At 40.9% G+C, this 16,983-nt stretch overlaps 1 protein-coding gene and 1 non-coding gene across 2 annotated transcripts; both read right to left on the reverse strand.

Annotated features, from left to right (window-relative positions):
- Positions 1-1,520: 1,520 nt before the first annotated feature.
- Positions 1,521-13,679, reverse strand: LOC113133076 (potassium/sodium hyperpolarization-activated cyclic nucleotide-gated channel 3-like). The gene is made up of 8 exons (XM_026311617.1): positions 13,024-13,679; positions 8,368-8,791; positions 7,427-7,588; positions 6,535-6,753; positions 5,464-5,610; positions 4,645-4,885; positions 3,399-3,563; positions 1,521-3,085 (listed from the first exon to the last, which is right to left on the reverse strand). The coding sequence occupies exons 1-8, from the start codon at positions 13,677-13,679 to the stop codon at positions 1,521-1,523; spliced, it is 3,579 nt and encodes a 1,192-aa protein (XP_026167402.1).
- trnav-aac (transfer RNA valine (anticodon AAC)) lies at positions 9,042-9,114 on the reverse strand. Its single transcript has one exon. It is a non-coding gene; the product is annotated as a tRNA-Val (tRNA).
- Positions 13,680-16,983: the final 3,304 nt, after the last annotated feature.

Consider the following 16,983-nt stretch of genomic DNA (forward strand, 5'->3'; position numbering starts at 1 on the left):
TTGGCAGTGACTGGCTAGTGACTGATAGTATCTTTCTTCTCTTGGAGGGATGGGGGAGGTTAGAGTCACAGCAAACCTCTGGTTCAGTTACCAGACAGCTAAAGCCACTGGACAGGACCCTCCAGTGGTTTGACCTGCTGGCTGGCTAGCTGCTCACAGTTCGTCACCAGCCGCAGGTCCAGAGAGAGCGAGAGAGAGAAGTATCATCTAAACACATGAACTTATTAACTAGGAGAAGGGTTAAAGAGTCTGGTTTTTAAAAAGCAGTCAGTGATACAAGTCTTATTGGTTCAGCATAGCATCACAAAGCAGCAATTGTTCAGCAATTGTGAAATTTTACAATCAAATAATGTACAACGAAAGAGGTAAATATGCAGCAATATGACCCTTGAGAGTTTCTTGGTAACCATATGTCCAAATAACTGCTTTTAGCCCTTTGACTGGTGCAAGAAACATTCAGATCAATCTTAGTGCATCGTTGGTTTCAGGATGATTGATTATCAACAATTGCTTTTTTATACTTAATTCCCTTGTTTAGATCTGTTCTAACTAAAAACAGAATTTCATCAAGTGCTTCGATTCACAGTACCTTTAAATACCCATAAAAAAACACAGATTATTGCATACTATGCTAATGGCACACAAACCTTGGCTTGGGTGGAAGTTCTGTACCAAAGTTATTGTCAGACTGAAATGAGCTGGCATCAGTTGTGTGGCTCGACACATGCCGAAGCGGCTGTGGAAGGATGCAACAAAAATGTCCTTGAAACTGGTTATTCTGGAGAAAACCATCACTGCCTTCATGTTCAGCACATTCAAAATTAATCCCACTTCTCACACCTAGGCAGACAAACATTACATTACATTCATTATTTTTGTATGTTTTCAAATGTGATCTGATTTATGTGACCCATTCGGGTGCGTAATATTGCTGAAAACACTTTCTTGGAAGACACAACGTCATCAAAACTTTATGTTAGGTGATCTCTGAAACAAGCAAAGTGCACAGTCTGTCTCTCCTTGAATCTCTTAAGGGGTAACCTTGCATTCACATGACATACCTGGTAGTGGGAAAGGATACGAAAAGGACAATTTTTGGCTTTGATTAAAACTGGGTACACTTGTGGAAAAATTTCCAACTAAATAGGTGTCACTAAAAGGTTACACAAAATTGCCTGGACCATGTGGGGTTAAACAAATACAAATAACAAATCACACAACGTGGATATAATTTAATACACAGAACAATTGGTAGTTTTATGAGGTGCTATATATACCCATCAATTAGTTTTGGATTTTATTACTCTATTCAAAGAAGCAATATCCTTAAAAAATATCAGTCATTGTCTGTTATTATCCATGATCCATTCACTCTGATTAAAAATGAAACCACTGTTTTCCAATCGATTATAATAACACACCCTCCTACTTTTAAATTTGACAAAGTAGTGGTTAAAGCAATGCCAAGAAGGAGACAGGCTCTGTTTTGTTCAGGCATTAAAGGAGGGTGTGTCTGAACCTCACAAGTTGGATGGAAGTTTGGACTGTTTGTGTTCGGTCACTAACATCTTAGCAGGGGATCTAGCTTGAGGAGAGTGGACACCAGTGGACTGGTTCTGAGGTTCGGAGCCTGAATGTGTCCCACTGATGGGGGTGGCTTGACCCGGGATTGGGGTGTGGGGTTTACTTACAGCCATGGGAGAGTAGAAGGGGCTCGATGCCCTTGCTACCCCCTCTAAGGAGCAGCTCATGGCCGAAGGCCTTTCCTGGTGTATAGAGCTGTGAGAGCCTGAGATAGTCTTTATTTCCTGGGTAAAAAGATCCACAGAGGACTCCGCCCTCTCTTTAAGGGTACAGCCCACCCTGGCAGGACATGAGGTCTGAGGGGTTAGAGGGCTGTGAGAGTCCTTAGTACTGGGGAGCTCACTATGGTAAACTGTCCCTCCTTTTACAGGGCTCTGTATACTGGGACTGTGGACCGGAGGCGTGTAGCAGGGCGAGTCCTCGGCAGAGCCGTACTGGGCTAGGGAGGCGAGGGCCGAGTGCTCAGGAAGAACCTGGGGGAGGAAAACAGATTGGAGGCCCGCCAAGCTGTGCTGGGCCAGAGAGGCAGTGGCTCCGGCACCAACTGCAGACACTGGCTGAATAAATCCACTGGAGGACTGGGTGCTGGTGATAAAGGGAAAATATGGGAGGGTCAGACCACTGGATGTTCTGCTGGCTCTGTCATGACTGGACCCCATCTGCTGTGGGGTGGCATGAGAGATCTGCTGCAGCTGGCTTAGTAAGGGGCCAACTGAACTGCAAATCAGGGGGTTTATGGTGGAGGCAGATGGGGCTGGGAATCTCCCTGTTATCCTCCCTGGTGGCCCCTGCTGGAGTAAACCTATTGGCTGGGGTGGAGTGGTCATAGCACCGTGGAAGGGCTGGGGGTGGTGCTGAGTGGAGCAGGTATATGAGACAGTGGCCTGACTGATGGGGAAGACTGAGGCCATGCCGGAATGGGGAGGATGGGGCAGGGGCTGGAGTGTAGGCAGAGGAGCCAGGGGCTGCAGGCTGCTGGTGAAGATGGGCTGGGATGCCAGTGTGGGTGCCACAGGCCCAGTGGGGAGATGCTGTGTCCTGAGGTATGCCGGTGTGGGAGTCTCAACTGAAGCACAGAACTTAATGGAACTGGCAGGAGAACTGGGTCCTGAGCCACAGCTACTGGAGGTCTTTGCTCCCACGTTGACTTTCTTTGGATGGCTGGTGGGATCCTTCAGGGAACTAGACCCTGGCACCAGAGGATGGAAGAGGATGGGAGGTAGCTGGGGATGGTTGGCCAAGGCCAGAGCCAGTGGGGTAGTGGCTGCAGCAGCCTGGAGCGGGGCTTGAACCAGCGGGGCCCAGATGACCGGGGTGGCTGACGGGGGGGCTGGGGCTGGATTTAGGCTCTGTGCGGTGCTGGTTTGGATCAGCTGTGTGCTTTGGGCCATGTCACGGTCATGCTGCACAATTCTTTGGATGATCTCATTCTCTTGGAGGTTTAAGGTGCCAGAACTTTGGTGATGCTGGACTTTATGTTGAAGAACAGAGTTCCTCTTTCCTGAAAAAAATTATTTCACGACATACAAGATATTAATATTAGTATTTGTGTTATGACTCTGTAGTTCCCTGAAAAAATAAACCTGATTTAAACAAAGGATTCTAAAAAAAATACTATTAATTATTTATGGTGTCCACAAAATGTAGTATTTTTACATTTTTGCATTAGTACTTTTACTCAAGTAAATGATTATATACTTCTACCTCTGGAAGAACATTATTAATTATCAGGGAAACAGTAAAAAATAACAATCAATTATGAATCATGGAACAGGCTCCTATGAATAGATTTTATCTCTTGGCAAAGCACTTACCGATACGGTCCAGGCGGTCGAGAGCCACAGTCTCAAAGGCTCTCCTCATCATGGGATACTCCTCCAGCACCTCATTGAAGTTGTCTACTGACAGAGAGTACAGCCGACAGTAGTTATCTGCTCGCACGCTGGCTGTCCTTCTGCCTCGGGTCAGCAAGCAGATCTCTGCAGGGGATAAATTCAGTAATTTGTACCAGGTCTTCCTGCTGAGTGTGACACAGAGATTAACATCAAGAATTTTTAAAAGTGGAGTTTCTAATGCAGGTCATTCTTTGCAACAGTGTTCACATCTTTTTAGATCCATTCATAAAAAGGAAAGGAAAAAACTAGAATTGTTAGTGTGAGGCGATAAAACATGAAAAGACCGAACCCCACAGATGGAGCACTTAATGCAATTTCTGCAGCTTACAGTTTGTCCTGACCTCATCTGTCGTGCCAGATCAGAAAAATAAAATAATGCGCCCTTTAAAAAAAAAAAAAAATTAGTAGACATATTTTAGGATAGACATATTGTGGGTATAGACACAAACACATAAACTCAGTCCATTTTGTTTAGCAATTTCAACTATTTATTCCACATGACCACACAAGACTGACAGATTCATTTTGTCATGTTTAGTTTTAGACATTCTCTGTCCTCTTACAGTTCTTTCATCTGTGTGTGTGCATGTTTTTTTCTGTCTGGAAGCTTTATTTAAAATATGTACAAAGGTTTGTCATTACTTATAATTTTTGTATCACAAATGAAAGTTGGAGTATGAGAAAACATTAATATATGGTTCAAAATTATTGGCATAGTTTGGTTTTTAAAAACTGGCCTGGATTGATTCACAGTCTTCTTTTAAAATGATATTAGGTTTTCTTGACGATCAATAACATTTGCACTGTGCTACACACCTGGAGCCTGACCGTGACAGGTTCAGAGGACGTAACAAAGGGCGACAACAAATAGAAAGTTCTGGATTCCAGTTTTAAATATGATGTTAACAAAGAGGAAAACCCCACAGATGGAATCAACGATCATAAAGCTTTGCTCCTCTTAGTCCCCGAGCCCTTTTAAGGAGATGATGTGGACAATTTTTCCCAGCTGTAATAGTCAGCAAAGTTAATCTGCTGAGTGCCTGAGCAAAATAAATCACAACAAATCATACCATTCTCACTCTTCACATACATCCAAACTGAGCTGCTGCCAGCTACGGAATATATTAGCATGCTGTACACACACCAGCTAATGTCTGCATATTACCTCCAAAATAAGAGCCATCGGACAGCTTGGTGTCCTTGCTGTTTTTGGTCAGGACGCTGACGACACCATGCTGGATGAAGTACATCTTCTTGCCGATGGTTCCCTCTCTGATGATGTAGTCACCTGGCTGGAAGACCTCGAAGCGCAGTTTGGTTAACATGGACGTGACAAAGTTTGGATCAGCATTAGCGAAAAGAGGCATTGAGGCCACCAGTTTACGACAGTTAAAGTTGATAATCTCCTGCAGAGGGCACACAAAAAAAGTGTTTTGGATTTTAGCAAAGGCAAGGCAAATTACAGTCTTACTACTTGGGTACATTTCAATCATTATAAAAGCATGGTGGTTAACAGCTTGATGCTCTGTTAATGAGGTTCTCTGTCCTCATACAGTTTCCAGTCATTACTAATCAGATTACATGACTATTAACATTATCGTGCAACGTAGGAGAGCCGTATTAGATTACATAAATAATTAACTGCAAGCCATTTAGATCACTGATGCTCATTTCATTATTTGCTTCAAAGAAGCATAGCATTTATTTAGCATTTATCAACAGAATATATATATATAGAAAGAAATGGAAATAAAAATAGAAAAAGAATTAGGTTAAATGTAAAGAACTTCCAGATAAATGCTCAATATTTACAGTTTGTGATTTAACAATTAATTTTACATCAAACTATAAATTTGCAGTATTACATATATTTATAGTGTTTGTTTCCAGTTTGTTTCTCAGTTCTAACAGACACTGAAGCTAAAATTATGGTGACTCATGCATTATTACAAAGACAAAAGCGTCATCTTTAATGAATTCTGACCTCTCGCAGTGGCTCATTCAGCTCCTCCAAAATGCTTTCCTCATCAAACATCTTGCCCTGATAACGGTGTTCATAGTAATCGTGGATCCTCTGACGCATGTCAGCGGGGAGCTTGTGGAAGGACATGTACTGCTCCACCTGTTTATACTGTAACAACACCAGTTCCCCAATTATTAAAGTCATCAAATGAATAAAATTATTTAAGTGACCAACATGTACTGTAAGTGCATTTGTGTGTAAGACAAAATTCAAAGTCATGTCAAAATGAATATATTAAACTGATTGGTGTGTTGGCTCAGAGGTGGACTATAATGTGTCTCATTATGTTAACAGTCAACTGTCAGGCCATCTGTGAAACCTGCCAACAGTGCAGTGTTGTGTCTGTGCCCCATCTGACAAATACAGTTGTGCTCTGCAGGCTGCAGCTAATAACATTAACTACTGTGTCCTTCAGCGGTGTACTCTACCAGCACCAGCAAAGCACCAGAAATAGTCTGTGCTTATTCCACCTATCTATGTTATTTACTGCTGTTTGCCAATTTACCTTGTCTGCCTACTTTAATTTACTTTGTTAAAAATGCACAACAGAAGTTCAAGCATCTTAACAGAGATTTTCTCTGTGGAGCAATTTCACATTTAATGCAGGAAGATCATTGGTTATTATTCTTCATATTTTGCCTAGATAAAATTGTTTCATTGCTTCTTGTTTCATTGCATTTCAAATTCACCTTATGGACATCCTGTTCAGATCCCTTATTTAAGTAAAAATTCCAATGCCACAGTGTAAGAAGACATTACAGTTATCAATCCTGCACTAAAATACAGATTTACTGATTTATTATGTATTTATATCAGCTGAACATAAGTATCACAAGCAAAAATTCTCATTACACAGAAAAAGGACTCCTGTGAATGTAAAACTATGACGTATCATATTATTGGAATGAACAAAACATAACAAACAGCCTGAAAATATTCAGGCAAAGTACTAGTACCTGATTTCACTCTGTCTGAGACAAAGAAAGTGGATTTTTCTAATATATATCAGACATGCAGGGAAAGACCACCCACCTTTTCCTGGTACTGCCTCCTGGAGGAGTCCAGAGATTGAATAAGTGCAGTCGCATGCCCCACAAACATGGCGAAACAGGTAGCTCCTACAATCATGCTGAGGATGGTGAGCCAGACATCAGCCATGCCGATAGGGGGGTACAGGCCGTACCCAATGCATAGCATGTGACTCATGGCCTTGAATAGCGCATAGGAGTATTGCTGACCCCATGTGTCATTCTGTAGGAGACGTGGAGGAGGAGGGAGAATGATCATCAGAGAAGTGCAAGAGCAAGAAAACAGCTGATGAAGCATTTATTTTTCAGGTTGTTGGATTTGGTAAAGTACACATACAGTCTTTAAAGTGTCAGACAATGATGCATTAAAATAGTGTGTTTTATTTGACCAACAGTACAAAATCCAAAGATCCTGAGTCTAAAAAGGCTGAAAAAAGGGAATGTTTCTCTTGAAAAAATTAGAATGATATATCAATAATTCAAAATGTTAAGAAGTTTTGATTACTTTTTTGTTGGTGTACTAAATATATAATGGACTAAGTGTCACCCTAAATATGACTATTGTACAATTTTAAAGACCTTGACAGCTGGAGGAAATTCTCTACAATTTTATGAATGCATGACTAAATAAAGTGCAGTTACTTACTGTACTTTATATAGTCTAAAAAGCATGTTCAAGCATTATTTATTAAGAGTTTAACATTCAAAAACAGCTATTCCCTTTACTTCCTAGAGTACGTGGATGTGGTTTGATCAGCTTTGACTGACAGTGATCAAACATCCCACCAGTTGTCACCAGTTTTACTCATGTAGGAAGAATCACTGACAGTACGACCGGTATTCAAAAAGTAGAGAAGCACATTTGGATGCTGATGACTCATAAATAATCCACTTACCACCATCTTGTTTCTAGTGACCCAGCAGTCAGCAGGGAAGTCCTGCAGCATAGGAACCAGGAACTGCAGACAGCCATCCCAGTGACACAGCAGCAGCATCATCCCAATCAGGTTCATGATACGTACCATGGCGCTGGCCAGATCATAAGTCATATGGAAAACCTGTGATGCAGATTACCAACATGAATGCAAAATGATCTCTTTTTACACAAAGCTAGAAAATTTAAATAACTTCGCAAACAGAGGATCTGAAATATACAGCAGCTGCAGTGTGGGCCGATGGAGACAAGCGTCCTATAATGGACTATGCCGTTCTCAATCTTCTATAGTACAGCAGAGGAGGTTTCAGTGTTGCATAACAATCTTGCAAGCAACATTAATGGCCTATTGGGGAATTCAGCCTGAGATGGAATTATAAAAATAATGCAGAAAAACATCTGCCATTAAGTTGATTGTGTCTGAGAATCATCGAAGAACAAATTAACTCTACAGCTTTAAGAATATGGACTTATGCTTTACAAACTGAAGGATGATAGGCTTTATGCTGTTACTGAGAGCAAAAATGTAATAATCCAGACAAGGTTATAAATTACGTTAAATCTGCTAGTGCAAGGAAAACCTCACTATGTACAGGATCAGTCTGTTCTATAAAAGGCCAGAGAATTGTTTAAAAAATTATCATGTTCTCAGTGATTTTTTTTTTTGGATAACCAGGACTTTAGAACCCAAGAATATTCAATTTACCATTGTAAAATATAGTAAACATTCACACAGAGAGTTTAGGCCATTTTTTTCTTAAAATGACATAAAGTGATTAACTAAATTGTTGCTGATTCATCTTCAGAACACAACAATAACTACTAATTATCCAACCATTTGTGCTCTATTCATTAATGCTGTCATATGGGAAGATCCAAAGAGCTTCTTCCTGCAGGATCTACCTCTTCCCACTGGTGGATGTAGCGAATAAGTCTGGAAAGGCGCAGCAGCCGCAGCAGACTGAGTATCTTGGTAAAGCGAACTATCCTCAGGGCTCGGGCCGTCTTGTAAAAGTCCGAATCAATGCGTGTTTCTACGATGAGAAAAATGTAGTCCACAGGTATGGAGGAGATGAAGTCCACCACAAACCAGCTCTTCAGGTACTTGATCTTGATCTGCTGCGGGTCCAGGATGATCTCTGTGTTGTCCTCCTTGACGATTCCCGTGCGGAAGTTGAGGACCAGGTCCATGAGGAAGAAGGTGTCTGAGACCACATTAAAGACGATCCAGGGAGGCGTGTGCTCATCCTTAAAGAAGGTGATTCCCACAGGAATGATGATGAGATTTCCCACCATCAGCAGCAGCATGGTTAGATCCCAGTAGAACCTGAAACACACAACAGATATCACCAGATATCAATAAAAATCGCAGGTTAAATTCACTTAGTCCCAGAAACAGTTATTAGATAAAGCAATATAGATTTCACTCACACCTTTGACAGAATAACTGAGTTGGATATTTCATGTCAGTATGGAGAGTACATGCATTAATGTACTTTCAGCTGTGAGAAATCTGTAGCTTTTAAAATGGATTCTAAAAAATGCCTAAAACTGTGTTTTCTGGTCGTACAAAGTTATGTTTCCGCCCGGTCTCGAACCGGGGACCTTTCGCGTGTTAGGCGAACGTGATAACCACTACACTACGGAAACGCTCTATCTGAAAGATTAGAAATCTGAATGTGGAAAGAAGACAGAAAGTGAAGTATTCAGAATTTAATTATTCTTTTTGTATAAAATTTTTTTAGACTATCCTCCTGACTTGCACTAATATCCAACATATTATAGGCCTTTCCTATCATTGTAAAATGCAATACCCAGTATATTGTATGACCAGGTTATGTTCTGTCTCTATTCAGTTTTATGTTATTTATTTTTATAGATCTATCCATCTTTGCTTCTTTGTCATATATAATAGTGAACTGAATGTCTTTAGATTTTGAACAGTTACTTAGATAGAGAAGCAATCTGAAGAGTTAATTGCATTTTCACCAATTGTTGGACATTTCGGTTATCAGCAGACAAAACAGTCAATAATAGTCAATATAGTCAATAATAAAATTAACCATCAGCTGCAGTATCAGTAAAAGTATTGACTGTCAATTGTTAAATCAAATGGTAAAAAAAAAAAATCTGGGAGACAGAATAACAGATTATGAATAGATTCCACTTTTATCAGTGGTTGCTTATCGGTTTACATAAGACACTTTTAAAGCAAGAGTCTGAGTCAACTGTGTCTGTGTGCATACTGACTATGTGCTGCATATTCAAAGCAATTCTGGATGTGGGGGAACTTCAAATAGAGAGTCACACTGTGCAACTTGCAGTCCTGCACGTAACACAAAATACAGGAAATTTATGTTCAAATGTGCAGAAACAATTCAAACTATCTACTTGAGCATAAACACTAACAAAGCAAGAAATTGGCTGACTTGAGAAAACATTGGTTCTCAAATTTAGCTGAACTTTGGGCTTCTGCCCAGAGGGACAGAGAAGAAAATTAGTTATTGGAATTCATCTGTATTGCCTATGACAAAATATTGATTTTCACAACGTAACCACTGATCTATTCAACAGGAGACTAATATGCCTGCAGGGTGGGGGCAGACCTACGAGGGTGCATGCATTACACCAGTTAAGTGTACTCATAGCATGTGCAACAAGATGCAGTAACCATACACTGCTACTTCATACTTCACTACTTTTCAGAGGAAAATTGTACGTTTACTGTACAACATTCATTTTAGAATGTTGCTTACTAGTTACTTTTCAGAATCTGATAAAGCAAAATACAGTATGAATATGAAACCTTATTGATCTTCAGTAAGAAATTCACAAGCTGCCCAGCAATATGCAAACTACTTCAAATTCTACACATATGTGCTTAACATTGAATTGCTAAACACAATAATGCATCAATAAATATAATCCAGTAACATCAAATACATACATTTACAATGTGCCATTGTGTACTTCAAGTACTTTTGGCTGCTTGTACTTTTGCTCAAGTAAAAACTTTAATGCAAACTTATACTTGCCTAAGTATATGTGGTATTTATACTTTTACTTAAGTGAATGATCTCAGTACTTATTCAACCACTGTGTTAGTCAAACAAATAGGAAGCACAGAGAACTATACACTTACTGACATGATATGATTCTCTGGGCTCAAATAAGGAAAAAGGTGACTGACACCAATGACGTGACCATCAGGCTACATCAAAAATCTCTAAAGTCCAATTCAGCTAAATTCTACTTATACTAGCTACTTAAATCCAACCTTCACAGGATAACATTACAAAAACAGGGATCCAGTAAGGACAGGGTGACCATTTGTAATAATCAGCTTTCTGTTGTTCTCTGCCAAACAAAGCATTTGCACTCTTCTCTTCATCTGCCTGTTGTCTCTGTGGTGACACACTGGTCCTAATTGCACTTCCCCTCTCCGGCTAAATCCACCGTTATCTCCTGGGAATCCATGTCATCTCCAGAAGTCAGCTCCCATCAACCAGATGTTGAGTAGTTAGCATTACTGCTTTGCACACATCACTGTGCTGCAGAACCCTGGAACAGCTGGACCATATAATAATAATAAAAAAAATAAATAAATTCTGCAATGTACAGTGCATTACTGCCCCCCCCCCCTCGCGGACCATCACCTCTGGTCATCAGCTGACTGTGCATGCAACATTCAACCCACAAATCTGGTGTTCCCATTAAAATAAAGCTGACAGTTGTAGGGTCTCTGAACCTCTACTGGTCCAAAGAGGACGGCTGCAATATTTGGGTCAGAGTGCAACTACGTTAAACAGCGTGAGTGCACAAAGAGAGTGGAGTTACAAGCAAAGTGAACACAAAAAGGCTTAAAATGGTGAAAGGAGCTTAGATCAATCAGGACAGCTGAAAAAGGGATCACATTTGTACCAGAGATACTTATCTCTTGCTGCCAGAGCACAGCTGAAGCATAACAGCCTGTATGCAGCTCAATGGCTTAACACACACCTGTACTGGGGCTCCAGCCCACCAGCAATCATATTAACCATATTCATGCAGCATGTCAGTTCAGTATGCCTGCTGCTGTAGTCACATAAAGGCTTAATCAAAGACAGCAGTCACTTATGACATAAACAACTGAGAGACTGTTTAGAATAAGACACAAGGAGAAGATACATGGGCTGGACTGGACTGACGCACATATGGAAACACAACCTACGTCAGTCAACAGCTGCTACAGATATGAGAGAGCAAAACTGACTGTGCAGGATTTGAACCTGCAGCGGTTTCTCATAAACCAAAAATGACCCAAATGATCTTTAATGGTGCAAAGTTTTATACCTGGAACTTATAATGGTTCCAGTGGGAGAAAACCTTCACCTTAACCCCAGGCACTTCAACCCTACTCTTGCTCAGTGTGACCTAAACCAAACATGGAGTAATGACACCTCATAATTCATACACTGAGTTAACAGCTGGACGTCCCGATTCCTAACAACATCATTTTCATTTCAATCTCTCTCTCTCTCTCTTTCTGTGTATTCAGTGTTTTGTGGAATGTCCCCTCCCTGTCCACACTATCCCTGCTCCATTAGACTAATTGTGCTGTAATAATCTCCACTGATGTGTGCTTCTAATATCTTGAATGGTCATGCTACCCTATTTTGATTACCCCATCTCCAAAACCCTGCTGCACTCTCTGTAATCCACTGCCCTGGCTAAATGATAAAAAAAGTGTAATTCTGATGAGTGGAGAAAAAAACTGCAGTGACACACATCGGCACACAACTGGCTGGTGAAAATATGATGACAGTGAGCCTCAAGGTTAAATGTCATGAAAATCCCTTGATGGCAGTGATGAACAGAATGCAGGTTTGTGCAATGAAATGTAGAATGTGCATGCTTGCTTGCATTGCACAGCATGGCTGGTAAATTGGGAGAATTACTGGTCGGCTTAGTTTGGTGCACACAGAAAACTGATAGGTTAGATTACCATATAGCCTATTCTCTGAATGGAATCACACACACGCAGGGACCGTTATCCTTTATATGCATCCTATAATCTGGCAGCGGTCATGCTAATAACTTAACTTTGCATGCAAGTCAACTTCCTTACACTATAGAATGTCTTCCTGTAAGGATAATCTGTGCAGTATGTGTAGTTAGGCTTTTAGAAAAATATCATTATTATTACTAATTACATTCTAATTATCAGAAATTAAGCTATTTATCAATTCAAGGTGTGTATGAATTATTGAGCCACGTTTGGCTTATTACACCTGGACTGCACAGGCTCACACTCCTGATTAACAGGTTAATATCATTATATCATCACAGTGAATTAAGCAGAAAACATACATACTGTGTATCTGTAATAATAAGTTTATAGTGACCTTATCACTCTATTCGATAGTGTTTCAGGTCTCATTAAGATTAGAGACAATTTTAAAAGGATCAGTTTTTCTACATGTGTAGGCCAAACTAGCCTGGTGTGAAAGGATCACTGCAGCACTTTTTTTCCTAACACACCATTTCTGGTTAAAGAAAGGTTTTCTGCACATAAATTACCTAAAATCACTGTATGGGTGGATTATCCAGAAGCCAGCAGACTTTACTCGTTCCCTCTCGTGCTCCACGGCCCTCTCACTCCCCAACATCCGCAGGGAGAACTTGTTGACTCCTGGTTGGAGCATCGCCCCAAACTGCCTGTGCATGAAGCCAGCTTGGTAGAGCCGGTCATCTTCTGGTATTATTTGCTCGGTACCCTCTAACTTGATGAAACTTGACTGGTCAAACATAGATGGTTGCCCGGCTGCGCCACACAGACCACCCGTTGCCCGCTGCTGGGCCCCGGGGACGTGCTCACCGGGGAAACTCTCGTCGACACCGGCATCAGCCTCGGAGATGAGGCGCCGCTGCTCCGCTGGTTCTGACCCGGGAGGATGCCGCCCGGTGATGGAGGAGATGCTGCTTTTAAATAAGCGACAGTCCCCGTTCAAGTTGGTCTTCACAGTAACGTCCCTTTCCAAGTCTTCGCTCCTGCCCTCGTCAATGCTCATGCAACTGCTTGCAGGAGACGGAGAGGACAAATGTTTTAGTAGAATACTTTTCCTCTTAGTGTCCTTGTCCTCGTTGTCCCCTTCGTCAATCACGAAGGGCTTTTGCCCAATGTTTTGCGGCAAACTGTAGAGCCGTTTGCGCATGGAAGACTGCAATCTTTCCATTTTGCGGAACGATAGGAAATGCGCTCTAAGGATAGCCCGCGACAACAGAGGGATGAATCATGAATCTCATACACACGGAGTGCCAGAGGAGGCAAAACAGTGACGGCGCATCCGCAGGACGGGTCGTATCTTATTTGACACTTGGGACGTGCCTCTCTCCACCGAATCAAACATTGAGATGCGTCAACAATACGCGGCCGCTTGAATCCGACGGTCATGTAAAAGCGGTAAACGGGAAACGCATGTAGATCCAGGTAACTATACAGCGTGCAGAGGAGAGCGCATCAGGATGCTGCATGCTGAGCGTCGGACGTGCCGGAGTAGAAGAAGGCTGCTGTTGCTGCGCTCCTCAATGACAAAGCATGATCCCCACCTCCCCGAAACACCGGAGCTCTCTGTCAGTTCACGGTGATGACACACATGCACGCAGCTGTCACCGGCATTCAGACAGTTTTGGCATCACTGACGCATCAGCCTCCCGCTTTCTAACAGCGTGAATATTGATAGAGCTAATCTATCGGGTTGCCAATAGGAGCCAGGGCGGCACGTGCGCTCCACCCCGCCCAGTGAGGACAACTGGAGAGGATGATTCAAGGATGCGATCCAGCCTTGGAGTTGATAGTTTATAGTTTCGACGGGACGCCAGGGAACGCATCATTACACAAATATGTTTCGACGGGTTCGCGTATTGAAGAAACTATACTGATACGTTGTGGCAGGTCTCCACACCATTTATGTTGAAATTCGAGATCGGACACTTTTTTCTTTGAGGCTTGAATTTGCAGCCTGGTGAATGGTATCGCAAATACCACCGTAATGCATTTAAAAGCACTCACAATGCGAAATAAACAGTCTCTTTAAAACTCTATTCTCACATTTGCTTATAATCTTTATTAAATTTGCGTAAAAGGTGCGCAGATCTTATGTCCATCCCTATTCCCAGTTATACAAACTTGATTAAAAAAAAAACTGTCCCTTCAAACTAATGGCAACTCGTTGACCGCTTGAACACAAAGAGTGTTGATTTATAGCAAGTCTCTCACTGCATTAAAGATGTTGGGATTTTATAGAATGGCACATTCTGAAATAAGGCACATCTAAACAAATTAATAAGTCGATAAATACATGAATACAGGTTAATAATTTACTGCAAAACGTCACCAAATTGTGAAACAAAGCAGAGTTTCTCACCGATACAGGGCATTTAAAAGGGAAAGAGTAATTGATTGCTTTCCATTTCACATCCTGGCATCCTCTGATTAACCCTTGAACCTACAGCTGGAGCACTCGAGACGCATTAATGCACATAGTGCTCAATACTTTCCTTGTTAATGGTGGATGTGTTAATGCTTTAGGTCGTGATGTTGGGTTTAAACTAAAAATATTGCATTAAGACACCTACTTCCTGCGCATTAATACCTTCAGTATGTTCAGTGTTTTATTTTTATACCCTTAAAAAGACGATTTCTAGTCATAAAAAAAAGTGAGGAAATATTTCCTTGGCACAGACCCACATGGAAAAAATAAACTGGTCAGTGGTTGCTCAGAGCTTGTGGGATTAAATGCAAACTTCACTGAAATTGTGTAAATATAGCAGTTTCATGTCATAATCCAAAAGTGAGGAAAACTATTCCCTCCTGTATATTATAGAAGCCAAGTTGTCAGATTTCATGCAATGTTGAGTTGCTACTATATGAAACACACTGCTCTTCTTTACATTTTACCATCAGTGGTCAAATAACATGTAAAATGGCATTTCATTAAAAATGTATCTAACTGTATCTGTCTGACACTTATGTTTTCTTTATGCAGCATGTTATTTAAGGCTCTTTTCAGTAGTAGCTCTAACACATACTGTATTGTCCAAAACAATCTGTGTCTTGGTGCCAGCACTTCAGGTCTGGAGTCTCTTTATCATGAACTGCTCAGATGACGATTTCACACACTGTGCCTTATTTAGTACACTGCACTCATCACCCGGCACTGTGTTTGCAGGCAGCAAACCTTGTACGCTCTCTATCTTATCTGTACCTCATGTAACCTTAATGGAGATTCTAGCTCCATATGTCGAAATAAGAATCGAATCAAATTTGAACACCCTGGTCTGTATGTTTTCACGTGAAACGGCTTTTTTTTTTTTCCATTCACAAAGAAAAGTTAAGGTTTTAGAATATGCCATTTTAGAAACGTGTTTCACAACAAATTTAATTACTAACAATCATTATGTTCTACAAACATCTGCAAACACAGATCATTGGACAAGTCACTGATTTTGTTCAGCTTATCACGAAAACTCTGTTTGAATCATTTAACTGTTTTATTTGTGACACATTAACAGTAATTCAGTTAAGCTGAAGCAGTAAAGGTCCAAGGCTACTCTGTGAACAAAAAAAAAAACGCTATAAATCTCTTCATTAAACAACCCACTGTGCCTGTTTAAAAAGTAGACCATCAGTTTGATTTAAACTTAACCTGACATCTCACTGCCTGAATAAGAGGTTAATCCACACAGACACAACTACAAATCATTTTTGCCAAAAGTTGTGTTCCCTCTTTTCAGCAGCCTGCTTTTTTCCCCAGGGTTCACAGAGTCACAGATGGATTGTTTTTATTACCATTTGATTTTCACTGACAAATGAATCCAGGACACAGCATTACATCATGTGAACCCAGCCCAGACCATTAACATACCAGTTTAAAAGGTCCAAAATCACATTAAATTGTTATTCTCCTGCTGAGAGAACAGAGATGGAAATGTTGCAGTCTTTGGTGATAACAGTTAGCACAATAAAACAGCACCCCCCTTTGCTGTTCTGCTGTAATTTGTTTCACTACAATATCCACCACCTATTGTTGAATGTGCTGCCCACTGCCGTTCAAGAGTAACAGGAAAATATTCACCCAGTGAACACTTCATTAAGCACATCTGTCAAATCCAATGCAATCCAATACAATACAGTTACAAAGACATAATGGCATTACAGTATATAAGCTTTGTATAAACAGAAAATGTGGCACAGCTGTTTTGGACTGCCTAAGGTTGTATAGGTTTAGCTAATTAGTATTTATGAAAGATATATCTAAGGCTGCATCTGTGTAAAACCATAAAATGACATCCTTCAACGGAGATTTTAAGAAATACTGGGAAAGAGTTCCAAACAACAAAATTTTATCCCCACATTTTGAATATTATATAAGTTCATCATCATGTTCAACATGTATATCTGAGTCAGTCAACGTCTCACTAGGTGGTGCTGTTCTCCACATGCTTCCCCCAGGGACAGTCTGTGTGCATCAGTGATGG

The sequence above is a fragment of the Mastacembelus armatus genome, chromosome 6, assembly GCF_900324485.2.
Source record: "Mastacembelus armatus chromosome 6, fMasArm1.2, whole genome shotgun sequence".
Classification (NCBI taxonomy): domain Eukaryota; kingdom Metazoa; phylum Chordata; class Actinopteri; order Synbranchiformes; family Mastacembelidae; genus Mastacembelus; species Mastacembelus armatus.

Coding starts and splice junctions, on each gene's coding strand:
- LOC113133076 (XM_026311617.1), bottom strand. CDS start 13,679: ATGGAAAGATTGCAGTCTTCCATGCGCAAACGGCTCTACAGTTTGCCG. Junction 7,589..8,367: donor ACATCCACCAGTGGGAAGAG/GTAGATCCTGCA, acceptor TCTGCATCACAG/GTTTTCCATATGACTTATGA. Junction 3,564..4,644: donor CGATGGCTCTTATTTTGGAG/GTAATATGCAGA, acceptor TATCCCCTGCAG/AGATCTGCTTGCTGACCCGA.